Genomic DNA, 28000 nt, shown 5'->3' with positions numbered 1-28000 from the left:
ACAGTTTAAGTCTGACTGCGGGGACAGTTAAGGTCTGACTAAATTGACAGTCTGAGACTGATAACCACTAAGCACAGTAGATTGGAGCCAGGACTATAGTAGTAGAGAATCTGCAGAGTGGAATCTATACACGCTTATATAGGATGGAGGCCTGCACCTGAAGTTCAAAGATATTTATGCACATTGTGAATGATTCGTTCCCGAGATACCCCGACAGATGTTATGGGGCAATCCCCCACCATCCTCTATCCCAGTAGTGTTAGTCCTGACCCCCCAAACATGCAAACCTCCATACATAACCGACACATTCAACCGAAATAGATCACGTCTGCGGCTCGGGTTGCCAGGGGGAAGATATAATGCTTAAAAAGATAACTAAACTTGAAACAGATTATTCTATTTTGGTTATCCATCTTTCATTCAGCGATGACGCCACGAGATTCCTGGCATAACAGGAGAGTCACTGGTTATCTAGCTACGGCGGTTCCCTTCCCGCCTAGACAACAGTACTATAACCAGTCTGGGATAAGGGCTTGCTATGGTGTATTTACTATGTGAGGTTACAAATTCGTCTTGGATTTCACAAGTGCCGATACTAATCACACAATTTCGGATTTCTTATGGTTTTATGGATAGTTTACTTTGTGACGAAGGGTAATACAGACTAACTATCTCGTATCTGGAGGTTGCCTAGACAAATATAGCTGTGCAGTAACTGACACTCTGAACCAAACCTTCATACATCATGGCAGATGCTTGTCGACAGACGGACGGACGGACAGACAGACGGACACTTAGAGTGAGTGAGTCAGAGTAATAGACATCCCCTGATAACATACAGTATACAGTTTATACCATATTGATTGGCAAGCACCACTGAGAACATTATACCTGTGTGCCTCAAATATACACAGACTAGAAACTATCACAGTTCTAAAAATCAACAAAATATGCTTAAACAAGTTGAATAAATAGCCTATCTCTATATACATATCTAGTAAGTTACAGGCGATGTCCGAAGCTAGAGCTTTACCAACAGCTATACCACAACACTGAGGCACAGTGTTTCATGTCAAAGGAAAGCATGGGCAAACTATCTATATCTACATCCAGAAACGTTGTCGTATCACAAGCACACGACTCGCTGTTGCTGCTGCTGTTACCGGAAGCAGTACTCCTTAGTCACACTTGGAATTCTGGGAAATTCATTAGAATTGTGGATGTTATACTTGATCAAGGGTCAGGTCTCGGTGACCATATTGCACGGGGCCACTCGGGGTCTCACACGGGACATAACTCTCACAGAAGCACATTGACTGTCCTTGGACGCAGCGTACACCCCACCTTCTCTCTACTTGACGAATATATGCGCTCCGTTTGCACAGAATAAGCACGTTCTGTGGTCCGAGATATTTAAGGACCAATATTGAAAGAATCGGCCATCATCGGATTGAATCGGAAAGCTTGTCTGGTGATATCGAACATGCATCGGAAGCAGTCGTGAACTTGTCAACAATGTCTCCATGACATCTCGCGTGATGACATCACGTGATGAGAATGAAAGCTTTATGACGTCATCGCCACTGGAAACATCTACACCTCCAGGGGTCTACAGACGATATATCCATAGCTTAACAGCAGAACCGTAAATGTGTAACGTCATCAAAATGTGCGGCCACGTGACCCGCCTATCTCCTGTGCACGCTGATGGTCACCATTGGTCTGTCCTGGCTGTCCGTGATCGTGACGGCCGAATCCTTGGTAACAGACACTTTCCTTACATTAGAGCTCTGGGTAACGGCATACGACTTCCGCTGTGTCTGGAGGGGCTTGAGGGGCGCTTCTATCGTCAGCTGTTTGTCCTCTGCTATATAGGCCGTGATGGTTGTAGGGTCCACGCTGTCTGGAAGATCGTATTCTTTATTAAACTCCTTATGTAGTGTCCGGTTCGTCATCTTCTCTTGTCGCTCGGCGTGGACAATCAGCTTCTTGTCCATAGTTTTGACAACAATGTCCTCGGGATTGAACTCCCCGACGTCCACCTGAAGCCGAAGTCTCCTCGACCCGTCCGCTTCCGTTATGATAGGATTCTTGACGGGTGTGGCGACACCTAGTGGCTTTGACGTGGTGTCGCTCTGGATAGGAAGCATTACTTCCCTTTGCAGCAAGTTCTGCACTGGTCCCTCAATACTCAGTATGCCGTCCTTACTGAGAAGACACTGAAGCTTGTCGGGGTCGACCTGGCTGGGAATGTCCACCTGGCGGCTGTACTCCCGACTCACCGTCGAGTTGGAGGTCTTCTCCTCGTGGCGGGCGTTCACAATGATCTTTGATTGCTGAACTTTGACTTGTATCTCTTCAGCCTTGAACTCGCTAACGTCAAATCTGACCTTGAACTTTTGTCGTCCCTCACTGTCCGTTTCAAACAATGTTTTGTTATTGTCCATTTGAATAATGCTAGCCCTCTTTTCTGAGGGTTTAAGAGTGAAGAAGTCATGGCGCATCTTCTCGAACTCATTTTCCCATTCTTTCCTCCGCTGTTCCATCCTGCTCTCCATGTCGGTCCACAGACTGATCTGTCGGTCCTGGAAGTTCAGATCATCTTTCTTTATCGGAATGTGGAGCTCAGATCGGAATCTCGCCATCGTAGCTTGTCGGAGGAGGGGACGATGCACCTGAAACAGAAGAAACAGTTGTAACATCCTTCAGTAGGAGTAGGTGTAATGGTGACAATGAGTGTTGAATAACGAGTTTTATATAACGGAGTCAGATCAGACAATCCAGTGATTGATGGTCTGCGCATCGACCCAGCCGGACCCTCTGATCTATTGGTGGGGATCATTGAGTAAGTGAGTGGGAGAATGGCTTGGTGGACAGTAAATTTCAGTGTGCGATTGAGTGAGTTTCCCTTTCCATAAGTAAAGAGAACTTTATACCAAGGCACGTGGTACTGACTGTTTTTGCGTGACAAAACCATGCTGGATCGGAGTGTGAAGGATGGAATCTGATCACCAGCGACAACTGACCACTGACCCTCTCCCAACAGTACATTTGTCGTCCAGATAATCACAAGGCATACTGATTAAAACATGAGAACAAATTGCCATAAAAATAATGGTTATAACAAGAGCCAAGCACGTGAGTCCAATTCCTGTAACAGGGAGCAGCCATTTTAATATAACAGTTATAGTTCCATTCAGATAGGTTTATACTCTCACAGACAGAATGAGACGTTGACCTCAGTCATCCAACTAATGCCTACACTGACCAGCTGTAACAGGAATGACCCTAACTCCGCCCACGTCCTTGGCGACCTTGATCATCACAACTACATTTCAGCAGCATCACGGGGACGAGAGTGTTGCAGGTTACTGTAACCCAGCAGTACCTCAGGAATTCACTGCCGGGGAAATACTTAAACTCTCTTAATTTGCCAACTTGCCAACTTTGTGTAGAACCCACATGCAGGTTTCCATCGTTCCTTATCCTCGAGAGATCTCAGTCAGATGGCAAGATAATTGAATGCTGGCACGTTAGAAATGGATTCATCATGGACGGCCGTGTTTCCATCTGCTGTTGCAGTGTAGTTGTTATCAGCATCAACATCGTGCACGGCTATTCAGCAGCTTATTTTCTAAACATTCCCCACCCGAAGGTAAATAAACAATGCATGAAGTATACGATAATTGTATCACAGGTAAGGCATGGTGTTAGAGCCACGTGAGCGTTGTTCTGTTATCTCCTGACACACCCTGACATCCTGCACCTCCACACCTAACGGGGCTAATTAATGAGGTTATAGGTTATCTTACAACAATACAGGGTAGACCGGGACAGGCAGATACAGACAACCCGTTTCTCTCCGTGACTAGTGTCCCTGTCAGGGCGGCAAGCTAGAGAAGCCCAGTGGTAGCTCCTTACAGTGACATGGGTACTTCGTGTGAAGTCACTTCTGATATCCTTCACCGGTACATGGCTGGAATATTAGCTTAAACGTAAAACCATATTCACTCACTCTCGCTCTGCTGTCTTTCTCTCACATACCGATTCGTGTGGATTCCCGAGAAAGAGCAAGAAAAGAGCCGACAGGTCTCAAAACACTTTACATCTTCAAAGAATGCGTACAGTGACTTGTTGTCTATGAGTTGGTTACTTTAGATCTGTGAGGAGTGTTGAGTCAGGTAGATCAGTGTGTTGCTACTACTTGAGGGCTTTGATGTAGATAGGTTACACCCTTCACACCCCGACCCACTCAGCCAGAATGGCGGGTCACTACACTACACGTACAGTAAGAAGGCACCCTCTGTACAGTAAATACCGTACCTACAGATGAGGGAGCATCCGGATCTTCTACACAAGAGGTCGACACTTGAGGATGTTCTTCAAGATACAGATGTACTGGGTTACTCCCTACCTTGCCCGCCAAATCAAGCCCTCCCCTTTAAGCCTTCCCTCTCCAAAACTTGCACTTCACAAAACAACTGGGGGATGAAATCATATACCGTCATACAATGCCAACATAACTGTGAAACAAATGACCAGCGAGTGTACACAAGGTCACCACAGACTGATGACGTGTTGTTCAGTATGAACTTCTCGGGGAGCCAGCGTCCCCACGGGCCAGAGATATACACGGTGCCGTCTCCTCATGCCCCGGATGTTAGGTACGTTCAAAAGGAGTATCAACGAAAAGGTGGTGTGCCCGCCTCCAGGAGGGGATTCTTGGAACAAGTCGGATGAACTCGGCAAATGTCACGGATTCTCCGCTTTATACACGGATTCCAGGCACATCAAGACGCGAGTGTTTCCCCGTCTCCATCAGATCAGGGTGTTCTGATACAATCATACATCTGTCGAGTAGATACATGACACTGGGGACTAGACTGACATGTCGAGTAGGTACATGAAACAGGGGACTAGACTGACATGTCGAGTAGGTACATGAGGGGACTAGACTGACACACATGTCTGACATGTCGAGTAGATACATGACACAGGGGACTAGACTGACATGTCGAGTAGATACATGACACTGGGGACTAGACTGACATGTCGAGTAGATACATGACACTGGGGACTAGACTGACATGTCGAGTAGATACATGACACTGGGGACTAGACTGACATGTCGAGTAGATACATGACACTGGGGACTAGACTGACATGTCGAGTAGATACATGACACTGGGGACTAGACTGACATGTCGAGTAGATACATGACACAGGGGACTAGACTGACATGTCGAGTACATGACACAGGGGACTAGACTGACATGTCGAGTAGATACATGACACAGGGGACTAGACTGACATGTCGAGTAGATACATGACACAGGGGACTAGACTGACATGTCGAGTAGATACATGACACTGGGGACTAGACTGACATGTCGAGTAGATACATGACACAGGGGACTAGACTGACATGTCGAGTAGATACATGACACTGGGGACTAGACTGACATGTCGAGTAGATACATGACACAGGGGACTAGACTGACATGTCGAGTAGATACATGACACAGGGGACTAGACTGACATGTCGAGTAGATACATGACACAGGGGACTAGACTGACATGTCGAGTAGATACATGACACTGGGGACTAGACTGACATGTCGAGTAGATACATGACACAGGGGACTAGACTGACATGTCGAGTAGATACATGACACAGGGGACTAGACTGACATGTCAGAGAGATATATGACAGTAGATACATGACACAGGGGACTAGACTGACATGTCGAGTAGATACATGACACAGGGGACTAGACTGACATGTCGAGTAGATACATGACACAGGGGACTAGACTGACATGTCGAGTAGATACATGACACAGGGGACTAGACTGACATGTCGAGTAGATACATGACACAGGGGACTAGACTGACATGTCGAGTAGATACATGAAACAGGGGACTAGACTGACATGTCGAGTAGATATATGACACAGGGGACTAGACTGACATGTCGAGTAGATACATGACACAGGGGACTAGACTGACATGTCGAGTAGATACATGACACAGGGGACTAGACTGACATGTCGAGTAGATACATGACACAGGGGACTAGACTGACATGTCGAGTAGATACATGACACTGGGGACCATGTCAGTAGATACATGACACTGGGGACTAGACTGACATGTCGGTAGATACATGACACAGGGGACTAGACTGACATGTCGAGTAGATACACACACAGACACAGGGAACTAGACTGACATGTCGAGTAGATACATGACACACAGGGACTAGACTGACATGTCGAGTAGATACATGACACAGGGGACTAGACTGACATGTCGAGTAGATACATGACACAGGGGACTAGACTGACATGTCGAGTAGATACATGACACAGGGGACTAGACTGACATGTCGAGTAGATACATGACACAGGGGACTAGACTGACATGTCGAGTAGATACATGACACAGGGGACTAGGGGACTGACATGTCGAGTAGATACATGACACTGGGGACTAGACTGACATGTCGAGTAGATACATGACACAGGGGACTAGACTGACATGTCGAGTAGATACGCTCACTATGTTTCCCTGCGGTTTTGTTCGAAATCAGTGCATACAACACCACCAGTCGTGTTTACAAGCAGTACATTGAACACTTCTTAATGTGTTCACAAGCAGTACATTGAACACTTCCTACTGTGTTCACAAGCAGTACATTGAACACTTCCTACTGTGTTCACAAGCAGTACATTGAACACTTCTTAATGTGTTCACAAGCAGTACATTGAACACTTCCTACTGTGTTCACAAGCAGTACATTGAACACTTCCTACTGTGTTCACAAGAAGTAAATTCAGTACGGTCTTTGCTGCCATCTTATCACAAATCGACGCTGCTATTGAAATGCTTACAACGTCTATTTTAGAAAGTTTTCTTCAGGAAAATACGATGAAGCTTTTTTCAAAGTTTCTGTAATATCGATTAATCGCTGACCTCTAGACGTGATAAACCCTCGGGATTGAGGGCTTCGACCTACACGTGGCACTAAACACCGCGTCTCCATGTACTCCACACAAACACTGATGGGGAAGCAGGTGCACTGTCTCCCAGGACCACAGGATTCTGTGTGAACACCGACATAGATGCACTTGTTGATGATAAAACCCACGTACAAAATACAGCCTTGCACGCTCACGTGAATCTGACAGCTCTGGTTGCGAGTCTACATATACACCAATACAGTCGCACGTGTCTCATGTGTACAGTGTTTGTATTTAACTCACTGTGTTTACTTTCATGACTACAGGCCAAGGTGTACAGTCTCACGAGGTAAATCGTGTGCAACCACAAGTGTACGGAGTATCTTGTAAGTCTCTAGTGTACCGTGTATCGTGTGCAACAACATGTGTACAGTGTATCGTGTGCAACAACATGTGTATCTTGCAACCACAGTCTCTAGTGTACCGTGTATCGTGTGCAATCCACCACAGGTGTACAGTGTATCGTGTGCAACCACAGGTGTGCAGTGTATCGTGTGCAACCACAGGTGTGCAGCGTATCGTGTACAACCACAGGTGTGCAGTGTATCGTGTACAACCACAGGTGTGCAGCGTATCGTGTACAACCACAGGTGTGCAGTGTATCGTGTACAACCACAGGTGTACAGTGTATCGTGTACAACCACAGGTGTACAGCGTATCGTGTACAACCACAGGTGTACAGTGTATCGTGTGCAACCACAGGTGTACAGTGTATCGTGTACAACCACAGGTGTACAGTGTATCGTGTACAACCACAGGTGTACAGTGTATCGTGTGCAACCACAGGTGTGCAGTGTATCGTGTGCAACCACAGGTGTACAGCGTATCGTGTACAGTCTCATGTGTGCCCTCTGCCTGATGTGAAGCTGCAGTCAGGGTGTATCCATGAACCGACACGTCCATCTGCTGTAAACACAGACAACCTATACCATCACCATGAACACTTTTTCCACATCACAAGCTAACATCACTCGGTTCTCGTCGAACTTCAAGTTCCGTTTTTAGTATCTGGGCTCCGTTCCACAAAGCGAAGTATTAAAGTGATCGTGACTTCAACATGACTTTCTAGTCGAGCGCTGTGGTCGCTATGAAGAACGGGCATGTAGTGATCTAAAGAAGCCTGGCAGTACGCTCCTATACAAGCTCATACAGAAGCCGAGTCTTCGGTTTCACCAAAGTGATAAACGGTTGGACCTGGTTCACTTCGGTTCACCTCCATCGTTAAACGGATACCCTTTGATTTAACTGAAATACGGCCGCAAGCAGTGTTAAACTTACTCACTCACCCTAACGCTTGCAAACACGAACGCATGTACCTCGAATAAAAGTGAGTGAGTGAGTGAGTTTAGTTTTACGCCGCACTCAGCAATATTCCAGCTATATGGCGGCGGTCTGTAAATAATCGAGTCTGGACCAGACAATCCAGTGATCTACAGCACGAGCATCGATCTGCGCAATTGGAAACCGATGACATGTGTCAACCAAGCCAGCGCGCCTGACCACCCGATCCCGTCAATCGCCTCTTACGACAAGCATGGGTTGCTGAAGGTACATTCTAACACGGACCTTCACGGGTAAACTCGAATAAAAGAGATCTGACATTTTAGACAGAACAGCCTATCGCCACAAGGTGAAACAACTGCAAGAGTCGGCTTGAATTCCTGGACTGACCCTTGATGTGGTCAGACAGTTGTGCCGGAGAGGTGAGCTACGAGATCTGACCACGGGAGAGAATCCCCCCTAATGCTACATGGCAGGCCAGATCTGTTGAGGTGCGGAATGAGGGGGTGACGTTCGGCTATGAAGCACACGCAGAATTAGAGTAGTAAGTGTTACTGTGGTATTTCCAGGGCACATATTGAAGCAGTTGTCTATTTATGGTCTCGTAAAGTGGAAATGAGGTGAAAACACGATCAGAACGCGAGTGAGAACCGTGTCCGAGATAGGAAGATTGTGCCTCCAACTGTAACAAGGTTATGTAATATACACCACGATCTCATTAGTCTCTATACATATAAATACACTCACAGACAACTTACAGGAATACAGCATCAGTACTGCTCGATGTTGGGTGAGTGAGGGATTATGGCTTTACGGCCATTTTAACAATGTTCTAGTAACATCAAGACGGGATGTACCAGTTATTGACTACACGTTATTGTACTCAAGTTGTAGAAGCCGTGAATATTTTCATAACAAAATTTAAAACAAAACAGAACGCTGGATACTGTTTTCGAAATGCTTCATTCCTATATTCCCAATGTTGTCAATGAGATCATATGTCCTGTCCATAAACATGATGTCCCTACTGATGTGCCATAGTTCGACGTACGCTTTATAGTTTCATAAACTAGAATGTCCCTACAGATGTGCCATAGTTCGACGTACCCTTTATAGTTTCATAAACTAGAATGTCCCTACAGATGTGCCATAGTTCGACGTACGCTTTATAATTTCATAAACTAGAATGTCCCTACAGATGTGCCATAGTTCGACGTACGCTTTATAGTTTCATAAACTAGAATGTCCCTACAGATGTGCCATAGTTCGACGTACGCTTTATAATTTCATAAACTAGAATGTCCCTACTGATGTGCCATAGTTCGACGTACGCTTTATAGTTTCATAAACTAGAATGTCCCTACTGACAGTTTCATAAACTAGAATGTCCCTACTGATGTGCCATAGTTCGACGTACATATACATAATGTTTTAACTAGGATGTCCCTGCGAGTCTGCCATAATTATGCGATATGTTAACGTCCACTCCTTCATTGTCAACACGGTGAGTTCAACGTCGCTGAGCTTGCTTCAACAACATCGACTGCTGGCACAGCATAATTAACACTGGCAAACACCCGTCACTGAACAAACACGCCGCTGTTTTAACCGGAACCCGACAAACACAATCCCAGTAATAGCAGAGATTAACAAGGAGGTACTACCGATCATTTCAGCAACCGGAATATTTCCCCCTTCACACAATGCTTCAGGAAGTATTAAGGAACATCGCAAGCTGTAAAGCCGTCCAATACTATTTTTGGCTTTGTTTGTATTATCTGGAGCGCAAACTTCACTGTCAAATGTTTTTCAAATACTTCCAAAGAATCAGGAGAGCCTGATCCCCTAACTAGGATGTTAAACTCGTATCTCCAGCCAGTAACACCCCGCCGCGCAGATATTTTCCTCATTGATCAACAGAGAAACACCTTTCCTTGTTGTCAATATGCAAGTATATGCTAACCAGCTGCAACAGTAATCAATAACGCCTCCAGTCAGTATAGTTACCGGTGTTGGCTATACATAACCAAGTATGTACGTCCATATGTACTGTAACCCCTGTGTTAGAGATAGATGATGTGCCATGTGCCATACTCTTCATCACTAGGGCTGCCGATGTCGCCTACAGCATCCCCAGGGTTGATATTGTCAATGGGCCAATTGTCAGGGGTCACCTATATTCTTGGGTGTGGGTGTTACCAATCGACCGTAAATAGACTCAACATTCCTGTGCACCTGCGTCAGATGTTGACATAAGACTGTGGTCAGATCTACCGTAGTAGTGTTTATTGTATAGTAAATCATTCCCGCTAACAGGATTATGCACAGTCACAATACCTCGCAAATATCTTCCTGTCATTGCCGTGAAACTACATGAAACATTAACATATGAATGTCCCAACCACAACCACCATGAACACAATAGTTTCATACAGTGGCGACCATAATCGACCGTTATTTAACACTGGGAGTAAGTATCTTACCAAGGTCCGCATTGCAATAGGTAACGACCCTTGTGACACGTGCTATAGACTGTAACCAGTGACACATGGTACAGACTGTAACCAGTGACATATGCATCTATATCGATCACTGTCGGCGTGTTTATACCCGACACGTCAACTGAAGCAAGACGACATTGGTGACACAATAACTAGACATGAATATGGATGATATCACCCAGCGTGATATATATAATATACCTTCAGTCGACTGATACGTGGTTGAAGGCGAGGCATGATTGACAGATATGAGAGAGACAGAAGTTAAATTGACAGATATACAAGTGGTGTGTCAGTTTCACCGTCGTGTCACCGATTTCGTAATTCAGGTGCTTGTTGCAACAGGGACTCTCCTTGTTTCCTGGTTTGACGTCATCACACCCCATCCTAGTATGATGTGGTAAATTCTGTAGTAAAACTCTTCAAATATAGTATGAGGACATTGAATTAGGCGATGTCACTTTGCGTTGTATGACAGTATCGCTACATCTGGGACGGCTTTGTCACAACCGTCCCTATCTAGACTACCTGTAAACATTGTAATCAACGTACTCTTATCCTTCATTCGGTTTACTCAACATATGAACATATAACAGTACAACACTCACCCCTACCCAGCATGTTCCTGATACAGGAGACGCTGTTCGCCCTCATTGTGGTATCCTGGTCCACTGACAGATGAAAGAACGCCGCCTATTGATGGTACCTGACAGGTAATCAGCAGGTAAAGTACACTCCAGGTGTGTGACGTGACAGTAACGACAGACACAGCCAACACAAACACCGCCCGAACCGACTTGGTCGACGACCAGCGACGTCTATCCCGACCACTCTTCCAACCTCACGGACGGCACAGCAAGGGGAGATTCCCTCAAGACTAGACTTACTCAAGTCCCCGCTAGAATATATGTGCATCAGAAAAACGATCCCCTTAAGACGAGAGCATCGAGATATGCCACAGGTCAGGATGAGTGAGTGATTGAGTGATTGATTGAATGACTGATTGAGTGATTGATTGAGTGAGTGAGTTGAAATAGGTTGTTGAAGTCTGCCACTTCAGTGAAACCAATTGGTAAAGCAAGTTTTGCTTTCTTTTAAATCTGCCTATTAGGAGAAACCCCGAGCCTTTGGCAGGTCTGACACTGGGGTGAAACCCGTGAGTTAGGCAGGTTGTTGAGGTCTACCTATTAGGTGAAACCCACGAGTTAGGCAGATTGTTGTGATTTGCCAATTAGGTGAAATCCATGAGTTAGGCAGGTTGAAGAGGTCTACCTATTAGGTGAAACCCACGAGTTAGGCAGATTGTTGTGATTTGCCAATTAGGTGAAATCCATGAGTTAGGTAGGTTGTTGAGGTCTAACACTGAGGTGAAACCCACGAGTTAGGCAGATTGTTGTGGTTTACCAATTAGGTGAAATCCATGAGTTAGGTAGGTTGTTGAGGTCTAACACTGAGGTGAAACCCATGAGTTAGGCAGATTGTTGTGGTTTACCAATTAGGTGAAATCCATGAGTTAGGCAGGTTGTTGAGGTCTAACACTGAGGTGAAACCCATGAGTTAGGCAGATTGTTGTGGTTTACCAATTAGGTGAAATCCATGAGTTAGGCAGGTTGTTGAGGTCTAACACTGAGGTGAAACCCATGAGTTAGGCAGATTGTTGTGGTTTACCAATTAGGTGAAATCCATGAGTTAGGCAGGTTGTAGAGGTCTAACACTGAGGTGAAACCCATGAGTTAGGCAGATTGTTGTGGTTTACCAATTAGGTGAAATCCATGAGTTAGGCAGGTTGTTGAGGTCCACCACTGAGGTGAAACCCATGAGTTAGGCAGATTGTTGTGGTTTACCAATTAGGTGAAATCCATGAGTTAGGCAGGTTGTTGAGGTCTAACACTGAGGTGAAACCCACGAGTTAGGCAGATTGTTGTGGTTTACCAATTAGGTGAAATCCATGAGTTAGGCAGGTTGTTGAGGTCTAACACTGAGGTGAAACCCATGAGTTAGGCAGATTGTTGTGGTTTACCAATTAGGTGAAATCCATGAGTTAGGTAGGTTGTTGAGGTCCAACACTGAGGTGAAACCCATGAGTTAGGCAGATTGTTGTGGTTTACCAATTAGGTGAAATCCATGAGTTAGGTAGGTTGTTGAGGTCTAACACTGAGGTGAAACCCATGAGTTAGGCAGATTGTTGTGGTTTACCAATTAGGTGAAATCCATGAGTTAGGTAGGTTGTTGAGGCCTAACACTGAGGTGAAACCCATGAGTTAGGCAGGTTGTTGAGGTTTACCACTGAGGTGAAATCCATGAGTTAGGCAGATTGTTGTGGTTTACCAATTAGGTGAAATCCATGAGTTAGGCAGGTTGTTGAGGTCTAACACTGAGGTGAAATCCATGAGTTAGGTAGGTTGTTGAGGTCTACCACTGAGGTGAAATCCATGAGTTAGGCAGATTGTTGTGGTTTACCAATTAGGTGAAATCCATGAGTTAGGCAGGTTGTTGAGGTCTAACACTGAGGTGAAACCCATGAGTTAGGCAGATTGTTGTGGTCCACCACTGAGGTGAAATCCATGAGTTAGGCAGGTTGTAGAGGTCTAACACTGAGGTGAAACCCATGAGTTAGGCAGATTGTTGTGGTTTACCAATTAGGTGAAATCCATGAGTTAGGCAGGTTGTTGAGGTCTAACACTGAGGTGAAACCCATGAGTTAGGCAGATTGTTGTGGTTTACCAATTAGGTGAAATCCATGAGTTAGGCAGGTTGTTGAGGTCTAACACTGAGGTGAAACCCATGAGTTAGGCAGATTACTGTGGTTTACCAATTAGGTGAAATCCATGAGTTAGGTAGGTTGTTGAGGCCTAACACTGAGGTGAAACCCATGAGTTAGGCAGATTGTTGTGGTTTACCAATTAGGTGAAATCCATGAGTTAGGCAGGTTGTTGTGGTTTACCAATTAGGTGAAATCCATGAGTTAGGCAGGTTGTTGAGGTCCACCACTGAGGTGAAACCCATGAGTTAGGCAGATTGTTGTGGTTTACCAATTAGGTGAAATCCATGAGTTAGGTAGGTTGTTGAGGTCTAACACTGAGGTGAAACCCATGAGTTAGGCAGATTGTTGTGGTTTACCAATTAGGTGAAATCCATGAGTTAGGTAGGTTGTTGAGGTCTAACACTGAGGTGAAACCCATGAGTTAGGCAGGTTGTTGTGGTTTACCAATTAGGTGAAATCCATGAGTTAGGCAGGTTGTTGAGGTCTAACACTGAGGTGAAACCCATGAGTTAGGCAGATTGTTGTGGTTTACCAATTAGGTGAAATCCATGAGTTAGGCAGGTTGTTGAGGTCCACCACTGAGGTGAAACCCATGAGTTAGGTAGAGGTTGTTGTGGTTTACCAATTAGGTGAAATCCATGAGTTAGGCAGGTTGTTGAGGTCCACCACTGAGGTGAAACCCATGAGTTAGGCAGATTGTTGTGGTTTACCAATTAGGTGAAATCCATGAGTTAGGCAGGTTGTTGAGGTTTACCACCTAGGTGAAATCCATGAGTTAGGCAGGTTGTTGTGGTTTACCAATTAGGTGAAATCCATGAGTTAGGCAGGTTGTTGAGGTCCACCACTGAGGTGAAACCCATGAGTTAGGCAGATTGTTGTGGTTTACCAATTAGGTGAAATCCATGAGTTAGGCAGGTTGTTGAGGTCTAACACTGAGGTGAAATCCCATGAGTTAGGCAGATTGTTGTGGTTTTACCAATTAGGTGAAATCCATGAGTTAGGCAGGTTGTTGAGGTCTAACACTGAGGTGAAATCCATGAGTTAGGCAGATTGTTGTGGTTTACCACTGTTAGGTTAGGTTGTTGAGGTTTACCAATTAGGTGAAATCCATGAGTTAGGCAGATTGTTGTGGTTTTACCAATTAGGTGAAATCCATGAGTTAGGCAGGTTGTTGAGGTCTACCAATTAGGTGAAATCCATGAGTTAGGCAGATTGTTGTGGTTTACCAATTAGGTGAAATCCATGAGTTAGGCAGGTTGTTGAGGTCTAACACTGAGGTGAAACCCATGAGTTAGGCAGATTGTTGTGGTTTACCAATTAGGTGAAATCCATGAGTTAGGCAGGTTGTTGAGGTCTACCACTGAGGTGAAACCCATGAGTTAGGCAGATTGTTGTGGTTTACCAATTAGGTGAAATCCATGAGTTAGGTAGGTTGTTGTGGTTTACCAATTAGGTGAAATCCATGAGTTAGGCAGGTTGTTGAGGTGGTTTACCACTTAGGTGAAATCCATGAGTTAGGCAGGTTGTTGTGGTTTACCAATTAGGTGAAATCCATGAGTTAGGCAGGTTGTTAAGATCTAACACTGAGGTGAAACCATTTAGTTAGGCAGGTCGTCACGCCGAAGACCCGGGTTCGATTCCCCACATGGGCACAATGTGTTAAGCCCATTTCTGGTGTCCCCCGCCGTGATATTACTGGAATATTGCTAAAAGCGGCGTAAAACTAAAGTCAGTCAGTCAGTCAGTCAGTTAGGCAGGTAATTGTTGAGGTCTGCCACTTTGAGTTAGAGCTGAGGACAGAACTGGGATACTAATCAGGGGAGCCTGGGACCTGAGTGTGGGATTCCGTGATCAGTGTTTGTTGGCATGACTTAAGGACGTCTCCGTCCCTACAGCAGCCTGACGCCTTTCATCCATACGCTGTATCTACAGAGGCATGAACGTATCTGAGTAACTGACCAGACGTGTTCCGACTAATCTAGTTACAGAGCTACAGCAGCAGTAAATGGCACCCATCTGGCATCACGTTAATCAACCAACACTAAACTTATGGAAACCTCCATTCGCTGTTCTCGGTGGAATGTAGAGAAGCGTTATTTTACGTGGATTACAAAACATAGCATTCATAACGTATCCTATTTCTGGTGTATCCCAGGAAGAGTCTACCTTGGCCCTGTAGCAAGTCTAGACTCACCCAAGCGATGCAGCTCAGTAACATGATTACAATGTGGAAATGATCACTTAATCTGTAACGGCCGAGAAACGAGCAATGTGGCAAGAACGTGGTGATTTGGAAGCGATTCTCCAACCCCGATGAAGGTGTTCTGGGACGGGGTACCACAAGACGCTCGCTTGATGGAATCGATAAGTCTTTACAGAAACATGCCCCTTAGTATAATACATCCCATCTCACCAAGCGCCTGCTGCGCTTATGAATAATCGGGCGTTGATGATATTCTGTTTTAACAACTAGCTGGTGATTAAAACGTGTTATGGCATGGTTCGCCTCGGGAAACGATGGATTCCGGCTGTCATAAACCTGCTGTATATCACCCCCAAGTGGAACAATCGATGAAGAACCACTCTCATCCTTCTGATCACACCTAGATATAAACTACATGTCTGTTTTGAGAGAGAAATCTTCAAACCCATCGACTGTTGTGTCATGCACAGGGGCTTGTAACGCTAAAAACTGCCATCAAGGCATATACTGTCACTGACGGGGTCTTAGTTCTAAGGCATATACTGCCTTTATGGCAGTTTTTAGCGTTACAAGCCCCTGTGGTGCCATGTCCATGTTATTCACTGTTAAAGAGCAGAAAATATGTCCAGACCAGTTTTTCTCAAACCAAACCTTGTGTGAGTCAGTCAACCTCAGATGTACAACTGATCACATACCTGTTACATCTGGATGATACGCATGTAGTTTCATTGAGTGAATATTGTTCTCTGCCGCTTTTTGCAATATTCCCTGAATACCACGTACATCAGATATGCACTTCACAAACTGTAAACTTTGGGAGAATCGAACCTGGGACAAACACTGGGTTCCCCCACCACCCCTTTACTGATTACCGCCGTCGTGGTAGAGTGGTTAGAGCGTCCGCCCGGAGAGCGGAAGGTCGCGGGTTCGATGCCCGGCCGCGTCAAACCAAAAGACGTTAAAATATGGTACTTTTTGGTCCCTGTCTGGCGCTCGGCAATAAGGGGTACAGCAAGGACTGGTCGGCTCGGAGTCAGTATAATGTGTCTGTGTGGGGTATTCATGCTTAACTGCGGCATGGTATCTCAGAGACCTAGCACTATAAAACCAGCTTAAGTCTGGGCTAGTACCTGCAATTACACCCGCATGCACGTCGTCATATGAGCGAAATATTCTTAAGTACGACGTTAAACCACATTTCACCTCGCCTCACCTCACCCAGAGACCATGTAATATATATTATATGGTTTCTGTCTCACCTCACCTTTAAGTGGCTGAATCTATAGGTCTGTGTGTGTTGGGATGTAGAAATACGCCAGAGTGTGATGTGCAGCAATAGGTGGAAGCAATTGGAGGGAAGCTGTGGGATGTGTAAGGAGCCCTGGGGGTGTGCATTGGGCGCATTGAGGTGTGAGTAGGGCGCAGTGAGGAGTATAGAGAAAGCTCTGAAAGTTGTAGGGCGCGGTGAGATGGAATGGCCTGGTGATGTTGGTTAACGTCCGACGTATGTAGACGTGTGGAGGTCGTGTCAGGTGAACTGACCGCTGAGATGTCCGGTGGGCGCGTCCAGCGAGGCAATGTGAGCCAGGTGTGGCGTCCATGTGTGACTGATCAGGAAACTATTGTCTGTATCACGCCTCGCCTCAGTAACGAGGACATCGCCGACTCTAACTACCCATCAGCTGAAGGATATATGTCCAAGCTGGCCTTGATATACTGCCTATTAATGTTGAAGATGACTTAAAGATGGACCCATCTCTCGCCTGCTTCCAGAAGGCGAAACAATAACAACTGCCATTCTGCCGTAGACGCGGCCTCCGTTAGATCACGTCTTGTCTGATAACTAAACCCTAAAACACACAAGACTGCAACGTCGTTACACACAAAAAACTACGTCTTTACACACACAAGACTACAACGTCTTTACACACACAAGACTACAACGTCTTTACACACACAAAACTACAACGTCTTTACACACACAAGACTACAACGTCCTTACACACACAAGACTACAACGTCTTTACACACACAAAACTACAACGTCTTTACACACACAAGACTGCAACGTCGTTACACACAAAAAACTACGTCTTTACACACACAAGACTACAACGTCTTTACACACACAAAACTACAACGTCTTTACACACACAAGACTACAACGTCTTTACACACACAAAACTACAACGTCCTTACACACACAAGACTACAACGTCTTTACACACAAGACTACAACGTCTTTACACACACAAGACTACAACGTCTTTACACGCACAAGACTACAACGTCTTTACACACACAAGACTATAACGTCCTTACACACACAAAACTACAACGTCCTTACACACACAAGACTACAACGTCTTTACACACACAAGACTACAACCTTACATACACAAAACTAGAACGTCTTTACACACACAAGACTACAACAACCTTACACACACAAGACTACAACGTCCTTACACTTAGACTACACACACACACAAGACTACAACGTCCTTACACACACAAACCTACAACTTCCTTACACACACGACTACAACGTCTTTACACACACAAGACTACAACAACCTTACACACACAAGACTACAACGTCCTTACACACACAAAACCAGAACGTCCTTACACACACACGACTACGTATTTACACACACGAGACTACGTGTTTACACACACAAAACTCCATCAACCTTACACACACAAAACTACAAGGTCCCTACATACAGTTCGTGTTCGCTTCATTGTTGCAAAACACGACATAGTATCTACTTCATCTGCTCAAACCCAAAATACCGAGGAAATGCTGGGTCAGCACGACAGTGGTTGTACTGCCATCATCTTTGATGACAGCAAAGCGAACCAAGTATTATACAACTGTTGTCGTCGTGACCCACATGTTGATTCATTAGGCAGGTATGACCACGGTTTTCAATATCGGCATGACCTTCGTATGACCTTATATGACGGTATTGTCATGCATATTTCATGATGTCTATGTGACCTCGCTCTACCAAGATTGGCGTCTTCAAAGATGGAGACGGTGGAAGGAATATGTGTGTAGGAACATGGCCGCGATGTAAATAGAACATTTCCAGAGTGATGAGGCTCGTCCCGGACCTTCAGCTGCTGGTTACCCCGACCTGTCCGTCTGACTACAGACCTTCTCCACTGAGCAAACACTTTCTCGTCATTCCAATATCGAATCAATGGCTAGATTAGATGTGTAAACATGAACATTCTGCTTTGGGCAATAGCCTGCGAATAAACGTCCTTCTCAAAAACCCGCTTGTCGTAAATGTACCGTCTCTTAATCTTGGCAATGCGATAAATTCCAGAGCTAGGCAATCACGTTCAATCCATATCACAAACTGAGGGCCCGACAATTTACCAGATGACTGGTTACCCCTACCAACAGACCCCATCTGACGGTAATATACCCCACCCCTGCAGGACATCCCCCACCCTCTGTGCAACATCTCATGTTAAAAGTCGGACGTTACGACATCGATTGGATATAAATGTTGCAGAATGTGGCAATACAGGCGCGATTTAATCTGGCTGATCCTCTCTTAAAGCCAGAGACTTCTCTATGGGTAAGTTACTGCCTGGTGTTCCTGTCACGACCTCATGCCTGGAGCAGGTCTTTAGTTGTCTGTAACTAAATAGTTTACACCAAAGCTCTGAGTCTGAGAACGGGGGTTATGTCGTGGTTGATGTCGTGTGTGATGGTTGTGAGTAATCGTGTAGACGTAATGTCGTACAGGATGGAGTGCCGACTGGAGTGGTTGGAGCCACGGAATTATCGCCGTCAAGTCTGTCTTGAAATTGGTAGGATTCTTCAAGGGCACTAAACCACTAAGTCGGTTCCTGTCAGTTATCCAATTCCATTAATTCCTACCTCAGTACCATCGTTGACGACCATGCAGGGATTGTATTCACGGCTCGGGTGCATGGAGGTCGCGGTAAGTGGGGTCAGGCGCAGATTTGTGCCACAGACGGTGTGCGAAATAGCCATTGGCCGGCTAGCCCGTGGCTAGTAAAAATCTATAGTCACTGGTCCGACTGGCTAGTGAATTTTCATGGGATCAGTTTGTAAATATCACTCTCTCCGACTTGTTAAGTCATAATACACTTCTAAATCATGCAAGATTATGGCCTGATTTAAAATATTCATCATTTTAGAAACTTAATGATGAAGCCCGTGTCTACACTCAAATTTCGGGCTACTGAATTATGTTGTGGGGTAGTAACTTTCAGTCATAGCTAGCTCGACTGGCTAGCAAAATTTGGAAACTACTTCGCACACTGGCCACAGACAGCATCTATTCTAGCACAGGGTAGAATCTACCTCTCTCCCCACAACTCCGTGAAGGGTGAGCAGTTGTCAGCAAGTCTGTGTAGGCATTACCACTGTGTATCATGGTGACAAACCCAGTTCTAATGGAGGTGAGACAGGCGAACACGCTTCCCACTAACTTACCCATCTACTCCGCCCTTCAACGGCTTCAAGGATCAGCCCTGGGTATGGTGGTATATCTCCTTAGTTGTTGTTTAACAGATCTAATCTTTATCTAATTTTATATCGCACTGGGGATAAACAACACACATGTGTGAGATGTCATCACATCCCATCACCTGGCAGAGGTATGCGCTGAGAGAAGAACCTGCTCCCCGGGTACACCTGTGGTTAACTTGTGTGACTCCAGTATGGCGGATCTTACAGCGAATAACAAACCTTCTCAGCAGGTCAGAAATGTCGTCAATACTTGACATTTGCTGGCATTATACTGATAATATGTTGTGATTCCTGTTACAGCGTATTGTACAGGGTCTTGGAAAAACAGACCAGACACTATTTGGTTGCCGTATGACGGTCCAAACATCACTGCCAGTTTCTGTCAGGTGGTCAAAACAGTACTGGTAGTTGCCATAGGCAGTGTGTGAAATAAGGCCCGTCCGATCGCCCGAGACGGGCTAGATTTCTGATGGACTGTCTAAACTTACAGCTAGCCAGCCCGATGATCTGGTAAAAAATTTAGATAACCTGTTCCATACATCTGAGTAAATTCACCACATCTTAAAATCTATTTTATAAATTGAGCATTGCATTTAGACTTGACAATTACTGTTTCAACATTGAACTATCGTATCGCAAGCTCAAAGCACTGCGTTGTATTATTCATTGTAACTAAAAACTGAGTTATTTTCTTTGGATTGTCTGGTCTGGTTAAATCCATTTTGGGCTGGTAATATTTTGAAGCTACCAGCCCTGATGTCTGGCTGGGTTTGGGGCTTAATTCATACACTGCTTCAATCGATCTAAACAGTAAGGGCAAGGATACCAACCTAGTCGAGCAGTCACGTGACAAGAATGTAATGAAGACCTACTATACCCCGGATCTTCATTCATGTGTCAATCTGACTATTATGTGTCAATAAAGCCAAAGAAACACGCATGTTCTTTCAAACATCACACTTAACACCTGGTGTCTCTCTATATTCAAGCTGTTCCACGAACAACCAAGGGCAGCATTATGTGCCTCCACCAACACCTACAACAATGTCTACATACAACACCTGCCCAATAGGTCGCAACACGTGGAGATCCGTGAAAAGACTAATGGGATCAACCCGTGAAGGTCCGGGTTAGAATTGATCTTCAGTAACCCATGCTTGTCGTAAGAGGCGACTAATGGGATCAGGTGGTCAGGCTCGCTGACTTGGTTGACATATGTCATCGTATCCCAATTGCGTAGAACGATGATCACTGATGTTGATCACTGGATTCTTATTTACAGACCGCCGCCATACAGCTGGAATATTGCTGACTGCGGCGTTAAACAACAAACAAACAAACAAACAAACATAAAGATCGGAACCTGGAACAGAAATTGTCATCAAGCTGTAGAGAAAGGTCCTTCTTTAGCACACATTCTTGTATTGACCTACCTCCCGTCCGTTATTCAGCTGCACGTCTGTTGATTAGGTGAAGCTATTATCTCCACGGATGTAGTGGATCAATGGGAATGGTCCTCGTGGACTGGGTTCCGTCCAATATGACTGACGTCACAGAGGGACTGATAGGTTGAGCGTGTATATGACATCACGTGGGTATTTGGTTGGGGGTATATTTTTTCAGTCACCAGTACTACAGACACGACGCATGGGATGGACGTTATAGACAATATAAGATGTGACGTGCAGTAGAGAGAGGAACGACCCTCAAAGCGTTGTAATTCGCACAGTAGAGGTGTTCCCTAGCGAGGTTCCATGTGTTAATAATTCGATTCCTGATTTTGATACAAATTTATTATATACTATAACCAGGTTCGTGGCTTTTATCAACATGGAAACTTTTGCCACATAAACCGCTTCCCTATAATCACAGCTCGTATGACCGTTCCAAGCTGTGCTGAAGAAAACTCCGTGCACGGACACTGACCGTGACGGAGACCCGGAGACTGTGCTCGTACCAGACCGATGGTCGATAGTGTGAGCGACTACAACTGTGGTGTTTCCGGATTCCATCCGGGTACTAGTCAGTGACAACCACGAGTGTGGATTAGAGTTTCTTGCACGGACGGATGTCAACTGGAGTGTCCATCACATCTTGATTCAATCAGCAAATGACCTTGAGACAAAGCGGGTGACGATGTCTGCGAAGGCTGCGACCCGTGGGAGGTGCTCCATGTGTTGCTGCCTGCTGCTGTTGACTCAGTAACACTCCAGGAACTCAAGGAACCAGATATGAACCATGTTTTGGTCGAATACTCCACGTGTTCACACTGCAGGGTGCTCCTCACCAGTGGATGTGGCCGACAGAGGAAGGTACCTGGGTCACGTGTCTCAGAAGACCGAGATTCCACACTCACCTTGCATGCCATGACTACGTCCTTGCGAATGGTTGAATCAGGATGATATTTATACGGCAATAATGTAGCATATACCCATATACCAGATTTGATAGACGGAATGCTAAACATATTCTACACCTTTAATTCTATAACTTTTATTCCTAACCTGTTTTAAACTGTTATTGATAGAAGAATGTGGATGACACGCCAAAGATGTATTCCGGTGTTAAGGTGAACCACTACAACGTCAATTCACAATGTTTGATGATCTCTGAAGACCAAACCAGCTTGACTATTCTAATCAGATGACCATGTGTATACGAGATTCATACACTATTGTCACATGCCGTGTTGATGTCTTTACAATCCAGCGTTAGTTGCCATGTTGAATACACGTCTAATGTGACGGTCCACGTCTAATGTGACGCACCACGTCTAATGTGACGTACCACGTGTATTCTTCCCAAGTAACTTCACATCCTTGATCTAGTCCGACTGATCTAACGTGACGTCATCGCTCCCCGTGTCATGTGGCCTTATAATTGATGATGACAATCCACGTCACGTCACAAGCTAACATGACGTAACGTGTCTCTATGATAGAAAGAGACTATTGTCTAACGAGACTTAGCCTGTGTTTCTATGATGGAGTGAGTCATTATAATCTAACGGGACTTTCCAACATGTCCATCACCTATAACATCACTGACTGCCATGACATACCACGTGACAGGCCGCATGTGCGTGACTGGAGGCATGATGTGTGTTCTTATATACTGTTACTTATATCGGAGCATGTATATATGTATCCGTGCAGACAATCGCTCCTGACGTACCATACGAGCAAGAGTATAAGGGAGGTAGACATTTCAAGACCTGTAGCAAATCCGGTAAAAACTTATGTCAAAGCGTCTCCTTGCAGCCTACCATGAATTGACCTGGGTGTTACTGTCCATACGGGTTTCCATACAAACCTATCGATCAATCAGACGAAGCTTATAAATATACAGGTCTGGCAGTCTACACAGCCATGTTCCCTCAACACACACTTACATCCCCAGCGGCCGCAGATACTTCTACAATACAAAGGGAAGTCTAGAAATATTCTTATAAGATCTGCAGAAACCGTTTCCTATAAAACCAGTTTTATGCCAAACTATTTGATATTGATTTGGAATTCAAATCTTCCTGAAATTGGTAAATGAATCGTAAGGAAGAGATGATGCTGTTGGTTTTGAGGCAGATTTATCGCTTTTAGGGTAATTGGCTAAAATCGAATTTGTATAGATAATATTCAAAACCACGGAAGCGTTTCGAACTCAATGGCGTCATGAACAAAGAGGGCACTGAGCTATACTACTTTACTCAGAGCAATCAGTGAATCTTTCCCCGTGTTTATGAGCGAGTAAAGCTAAGCTCAAACCATCCACGCTGAGTGTTTATTTATGTATTTTCCTGATTATTTGCACGAGTTTTCCAGATGACCGAAACGGGCCACCGTACATTCCGCGAGTAATCAGGGACTCAACTCCCATTAATATTTTCATTCAACTCAGTCGGCTAAACCCTGCCCAAAACTACATACTCCAGGGAACAGCAATCGACTGGGAACCGTCTAGAATAGCTAGCTGTCCAACACAGTGTACAGTAGCTGATGACAGTAGCTGATGACAGTAGCCAATAGTTTCATCTGATCACATAAACCAATCAGTCAGTGGCTAGCCATGGACACAGTGATTAACGTTATAGTGTTTTCAACTCTGGTAGAATCAAATTAGACTAAGACTTAGTCCTTGAATATATATCGTTTTGATAGTAACAAATAAACCCATTTACATTGAAAAGGAGCCCCAGTGGGTTGGGAGATTCAGGCCTGAACCTGGGCAAATCTAGACTTGCTTCATTTAGGGCTTAAGCATTGCAGGGAGGGTTCAGGGACTGTGAGACAGACTAAAATATAATATGAGCGACCATTGTTCGTTTTCTTCGTTACACAGGGATGTGTGTATGTGACGAGGTGGAAGCTGTGATATATTCCGGCTATAATGCTTTCATCATCTGCGTGCTCCAGGAGTTTATCCAAAGTACTAAATACTGAAATATTTTTCAAAGCGGAGATTCAACACCACCACTTCCCTGACCTGACACCCGACTTCACCGCCTGACACATGGCTTCAATGACCCGAGACATCACTTCACTGCCTGACACATGGCTTCAATGACCCGAGACATCACTTCACTGCCTGACACATGGCTTCAATGACCCGAGACATCACTTCACTGCCTGACACATGGCTTCAATGACCTGAGACATCACTTCACTGCCTGACACATGGCTTCAATGACCCTGCCTGACACATGGCTTCAATGACCTGAGACATCACTTCACTGCCTGACACATGGCTTCAATGACCTGAGACATCACTTCACTGCCTGACACATGGCTTCAATGACCTGAGACATCACTTCACTGCCTGACACATGGCTTCAATGACCTGAGACATCACTTCACTGCCTGACACATGGCTTCAATGACCTGAGACATCACTTCACTGCCTGAGACATGGCTTCAATGACCCGAGACATCACTTCACTGCCTGACACATGGCTATAATGACTCCTGACTCTTCACTGCAGGATCATGCTTCACGATCTGAGACTCACAATGACAACCACCAGACCTGGTGCTTCACTGCCTGACACATGGCTTCAATGACCAGACATCACTTCACTGCCTGACACATACTTCAACTTCACACAGACGTAGCGCCTGACACATGCTTTGTACAACCGCACCCTGAACTAGCCACCCCAATCCACCGCCCTGAACTATATCCATCCCAACCTGACCAATCTGCTGACCACCCTCCAGTGACCTGACACCACTTCTCCGCCCTGTACATGGCCCTATCTGCCCTGTACAACCCCTGCCTGACACGCCTTCAGTGACAACCCTTCCTTCACTGCTGACGCCTTGTACAACCCCTGATCTCGCCTTGTACAGCCCCTGTCTCGCCCTGTACAACCCCTATCTCGCCGACCCAACCCCCCTGTCTCGCCGCTGTACACCTGCGACCAGAGCACTAAGGTGACCAGAACTCCCATACCCTGTACAGACCCCTGGTCTCGCCCTGTACAACCCTCACCCTGCCCTGTACAACCCCCAACCCACTCGCCCTGTACTACCCCATATCTCACCCTGAACCACCCTCCGCCCTGTACAACCCCCTAGCTCGCCCAGAACTACCCTCCGCCCTGTACAACCCCTATCTCGCCCTGAACTACCCACCTCATCCCACCGTCCTGTTTTCTACAAACCCCGTCCTGGACAACCCACTCACTCCACCATCTCCGATCACAAAGTATTTCGCTACAACTGAAACTTCACTATTTTATGCCTTCAACGAATCTCGGTAACTCCATCCCGCCATATAAAGACACGGGGTACGTCGTCCCCCAGCCGGGAGACAGGAGCTCACAACAGGTGCGTGCGGGGAACACTGCTTCATCACTCCAACACCACGTGTACACAGGCGGCAGCATCTTCTACCTCATTCACATCAACCCGTGTCCACAACTGCTTAACAAGAGACGCGTCGTCACCATGGTAACAGGTAAACCACGAAGCAGATGCATGTTCATCATCATTACGGAAACAGTGGAAGGCGTGGTTGAGTGATGCAGGACATATGTACTACTCAAAAGAGATTAGGAACACCTAATTTTGTCATGTTACGATAGTTCATCTAGCATGTCATGACGATTCTTTCATATTCCTATAGCTGTCATGTCACGACATGGCAAATAAACCATGATATAAAACATGGGGTTCCTTAACTTCGTTTGTGTGGTACATTTTATCAACAAAACTATAAAAGATAAATGTTTTTCACGTTTAGCCGTGAATACGGCCTACAATCAATATTCTGCTCAGATACCATCTACAAACGGAAGATCTTCCAAAGCCCCAAACATTCCCAGTGTTTCCCAGTATCAGTAATGTATATACCCACTTAGTGGCAAACTGTTTTGCAGCAGACTGAGGCCAGAGATCAGTATTAGGTAATGGCAATTCCTTCGCCACGAGGGGGGTCCCATATAGTCGTGTTGTTGCAAGGTTATATGAACACAGCGCAGGTACCCACTAGCAAACCACATCAAACTATTAAACAGGTGACCGACCTTGAAATTGAAACATTCATCACTGATTTCGGATTTGTTTCACGTGTCCATTACAGAAATGAGGAAACGATTTTTGCCATTTTTCTGGCGCCTTTACCCGCATGGAAATCAGTCTAGAGTCCTGAGAGTAAGATAAAAAACGTTAAAAGTGAGATAAAGTTGCTGCAGTCGACCCCTCCTCCACCGTTATCACAGCAGGGGGGCTGGTTCCGTGTGTGTCGACTATCTACCACGCCCAGGAGAGATGGGAATAGATATCTCACACTGACCCACGGCACAAGTCGGACCAACTCGCCTACAGCAGACAGAACAATGGAAACAACGCAGCACATGTTCGTGGATATTGTCTAGGGAAATGTCACCAGTGACAGCAACACTACCTGTAAACATACTTCATGTACCGACACCGGAACACACATGCTGATACTGAAACACGGGTGCAAGTCTGTTGCACCTCAAGGAACCGTGAGAAAACGGGAATATTTTTGCTACTTGGAGTTATTCTTTTTAAAAAACTGACATCACTCAGTAAATAAATATGACAGCAAGAATATACATGTATTTAGTATCATTACAGATTCTCCGTGCGATATTCCGTCTTTAATTCTATTCTCGATACAGAATATTTTTGGCTAACTGATCTATTTCCCTGCTGATTTGCAAATAAATTCCGATGCTACATTTATGTTAAACTACCATCCCAGAGTACTCACTTTATTGCTAAACATTACTACACAGTGTCACTCTACCATTAGTGCTGCATAAAAACAACAGTCAAATCACCGTCAGCCTCCTCATCAAATAACAGTCATGTCGTCCACCGACCTTAAAACAGGGAATAAAATCGCGTAGTACCAAGTCACGTGACAGCCGTCAAATCGATATCTGGATCTGATCGGAGCCAGTGTGATGTGTTTGGCGTGAAATCAACGCCTTTCAACGGCGCTTGAGCCATGTCATTCATAGACACCAAGTCAAGAGAACGGGGCTTACCTGGTGGGATTTCCTTGTCGGTGTCGATACAATCCAATGCGAGAAAAATCCAGTAAAATGTAAACCTGTTTGGAAGCTAGCAGACGACCGATTCCTACTCTTGTTTTACTGGGTGCAACCGCTAGCAGGGCCAGTCTATTTGTAGAAGTAGGGGTTGAGGGATATGGTTTGGGATCCTCCCTACACGGAATCTG

At 45.3% G+C, this 28000-nt stretch overlaps 1 protein-coding gene across 3 annotated transcripts; it reads right to left on the bottom strand.

Moving 5' to 3' along the window:
* Nucleotides 1-27994, bottom strand: LOC124288167 (major egg antigen-like). 3 transcript variants are annotated; one of them, XM_046724745.1, is made up of 2 exons: nucleotides 27807-27994; nucleotides 1-2675 (listed from the first exon to the last, which is right to left on the bottom strand). In XM_046724745.1, the coding sequence occupies exon 2, from the start codon at nucleotides 2643-2645 to the stop codon at nucleotides 1689-1691; it is 957 nt and encodes a 318-aa protein (XP_046580701.1). In that variant the 5' UTR covers nucleotides 2646-2675; nucleotides 27807-27994; the 3' UTR covers nucleotides 1-1688. The 3 variants fall into 3 exon arrangements, with proteins under 3 accessions (XP_046580701.1, XP_046580703.1, XP_046580702.1); XM_046724747.1 differs by lacking the exon at nucleotides 27807-27994 and adding an exon at nucleotides 11419-11670; XM_046724746.1 differs by lacking the exon at nucleotides 27807-27994 and adding an exon at nucleotides 11413-11669.
* Nucleotides 27995-28000: the final 6 nt, after the last annotated feature.

Source organism: Haliotis rubra, unplaced genomic scaffold (genome assembly GCF_003918875.1).
Source record: "Haliotis rubra isolate DU_JTF1 unplaced genomic scaffold, ASM391887v1 Scf413, whole genome shotgun sequence".
Taxonomy (NCBI): Eukaryota; Metazoa; Mollusca; class Gastropoda; order Lepetellida; family Haliotidae; genus Haliotis; species Haliotis rubra.
This window is presented reverse-complemented; position numbering and strand designations above follow the sequence as displayed.

Bases quoted from the DNA above. Each gene is read 5' to 3' on its own strand.
- LOC124288167 (XM_046724745.1), bottom strand. From the start codon at position 2,645: ATGGCGAGATTCCGATCTGAGCTCCACATTCCGATAAAGAAAGATGAT.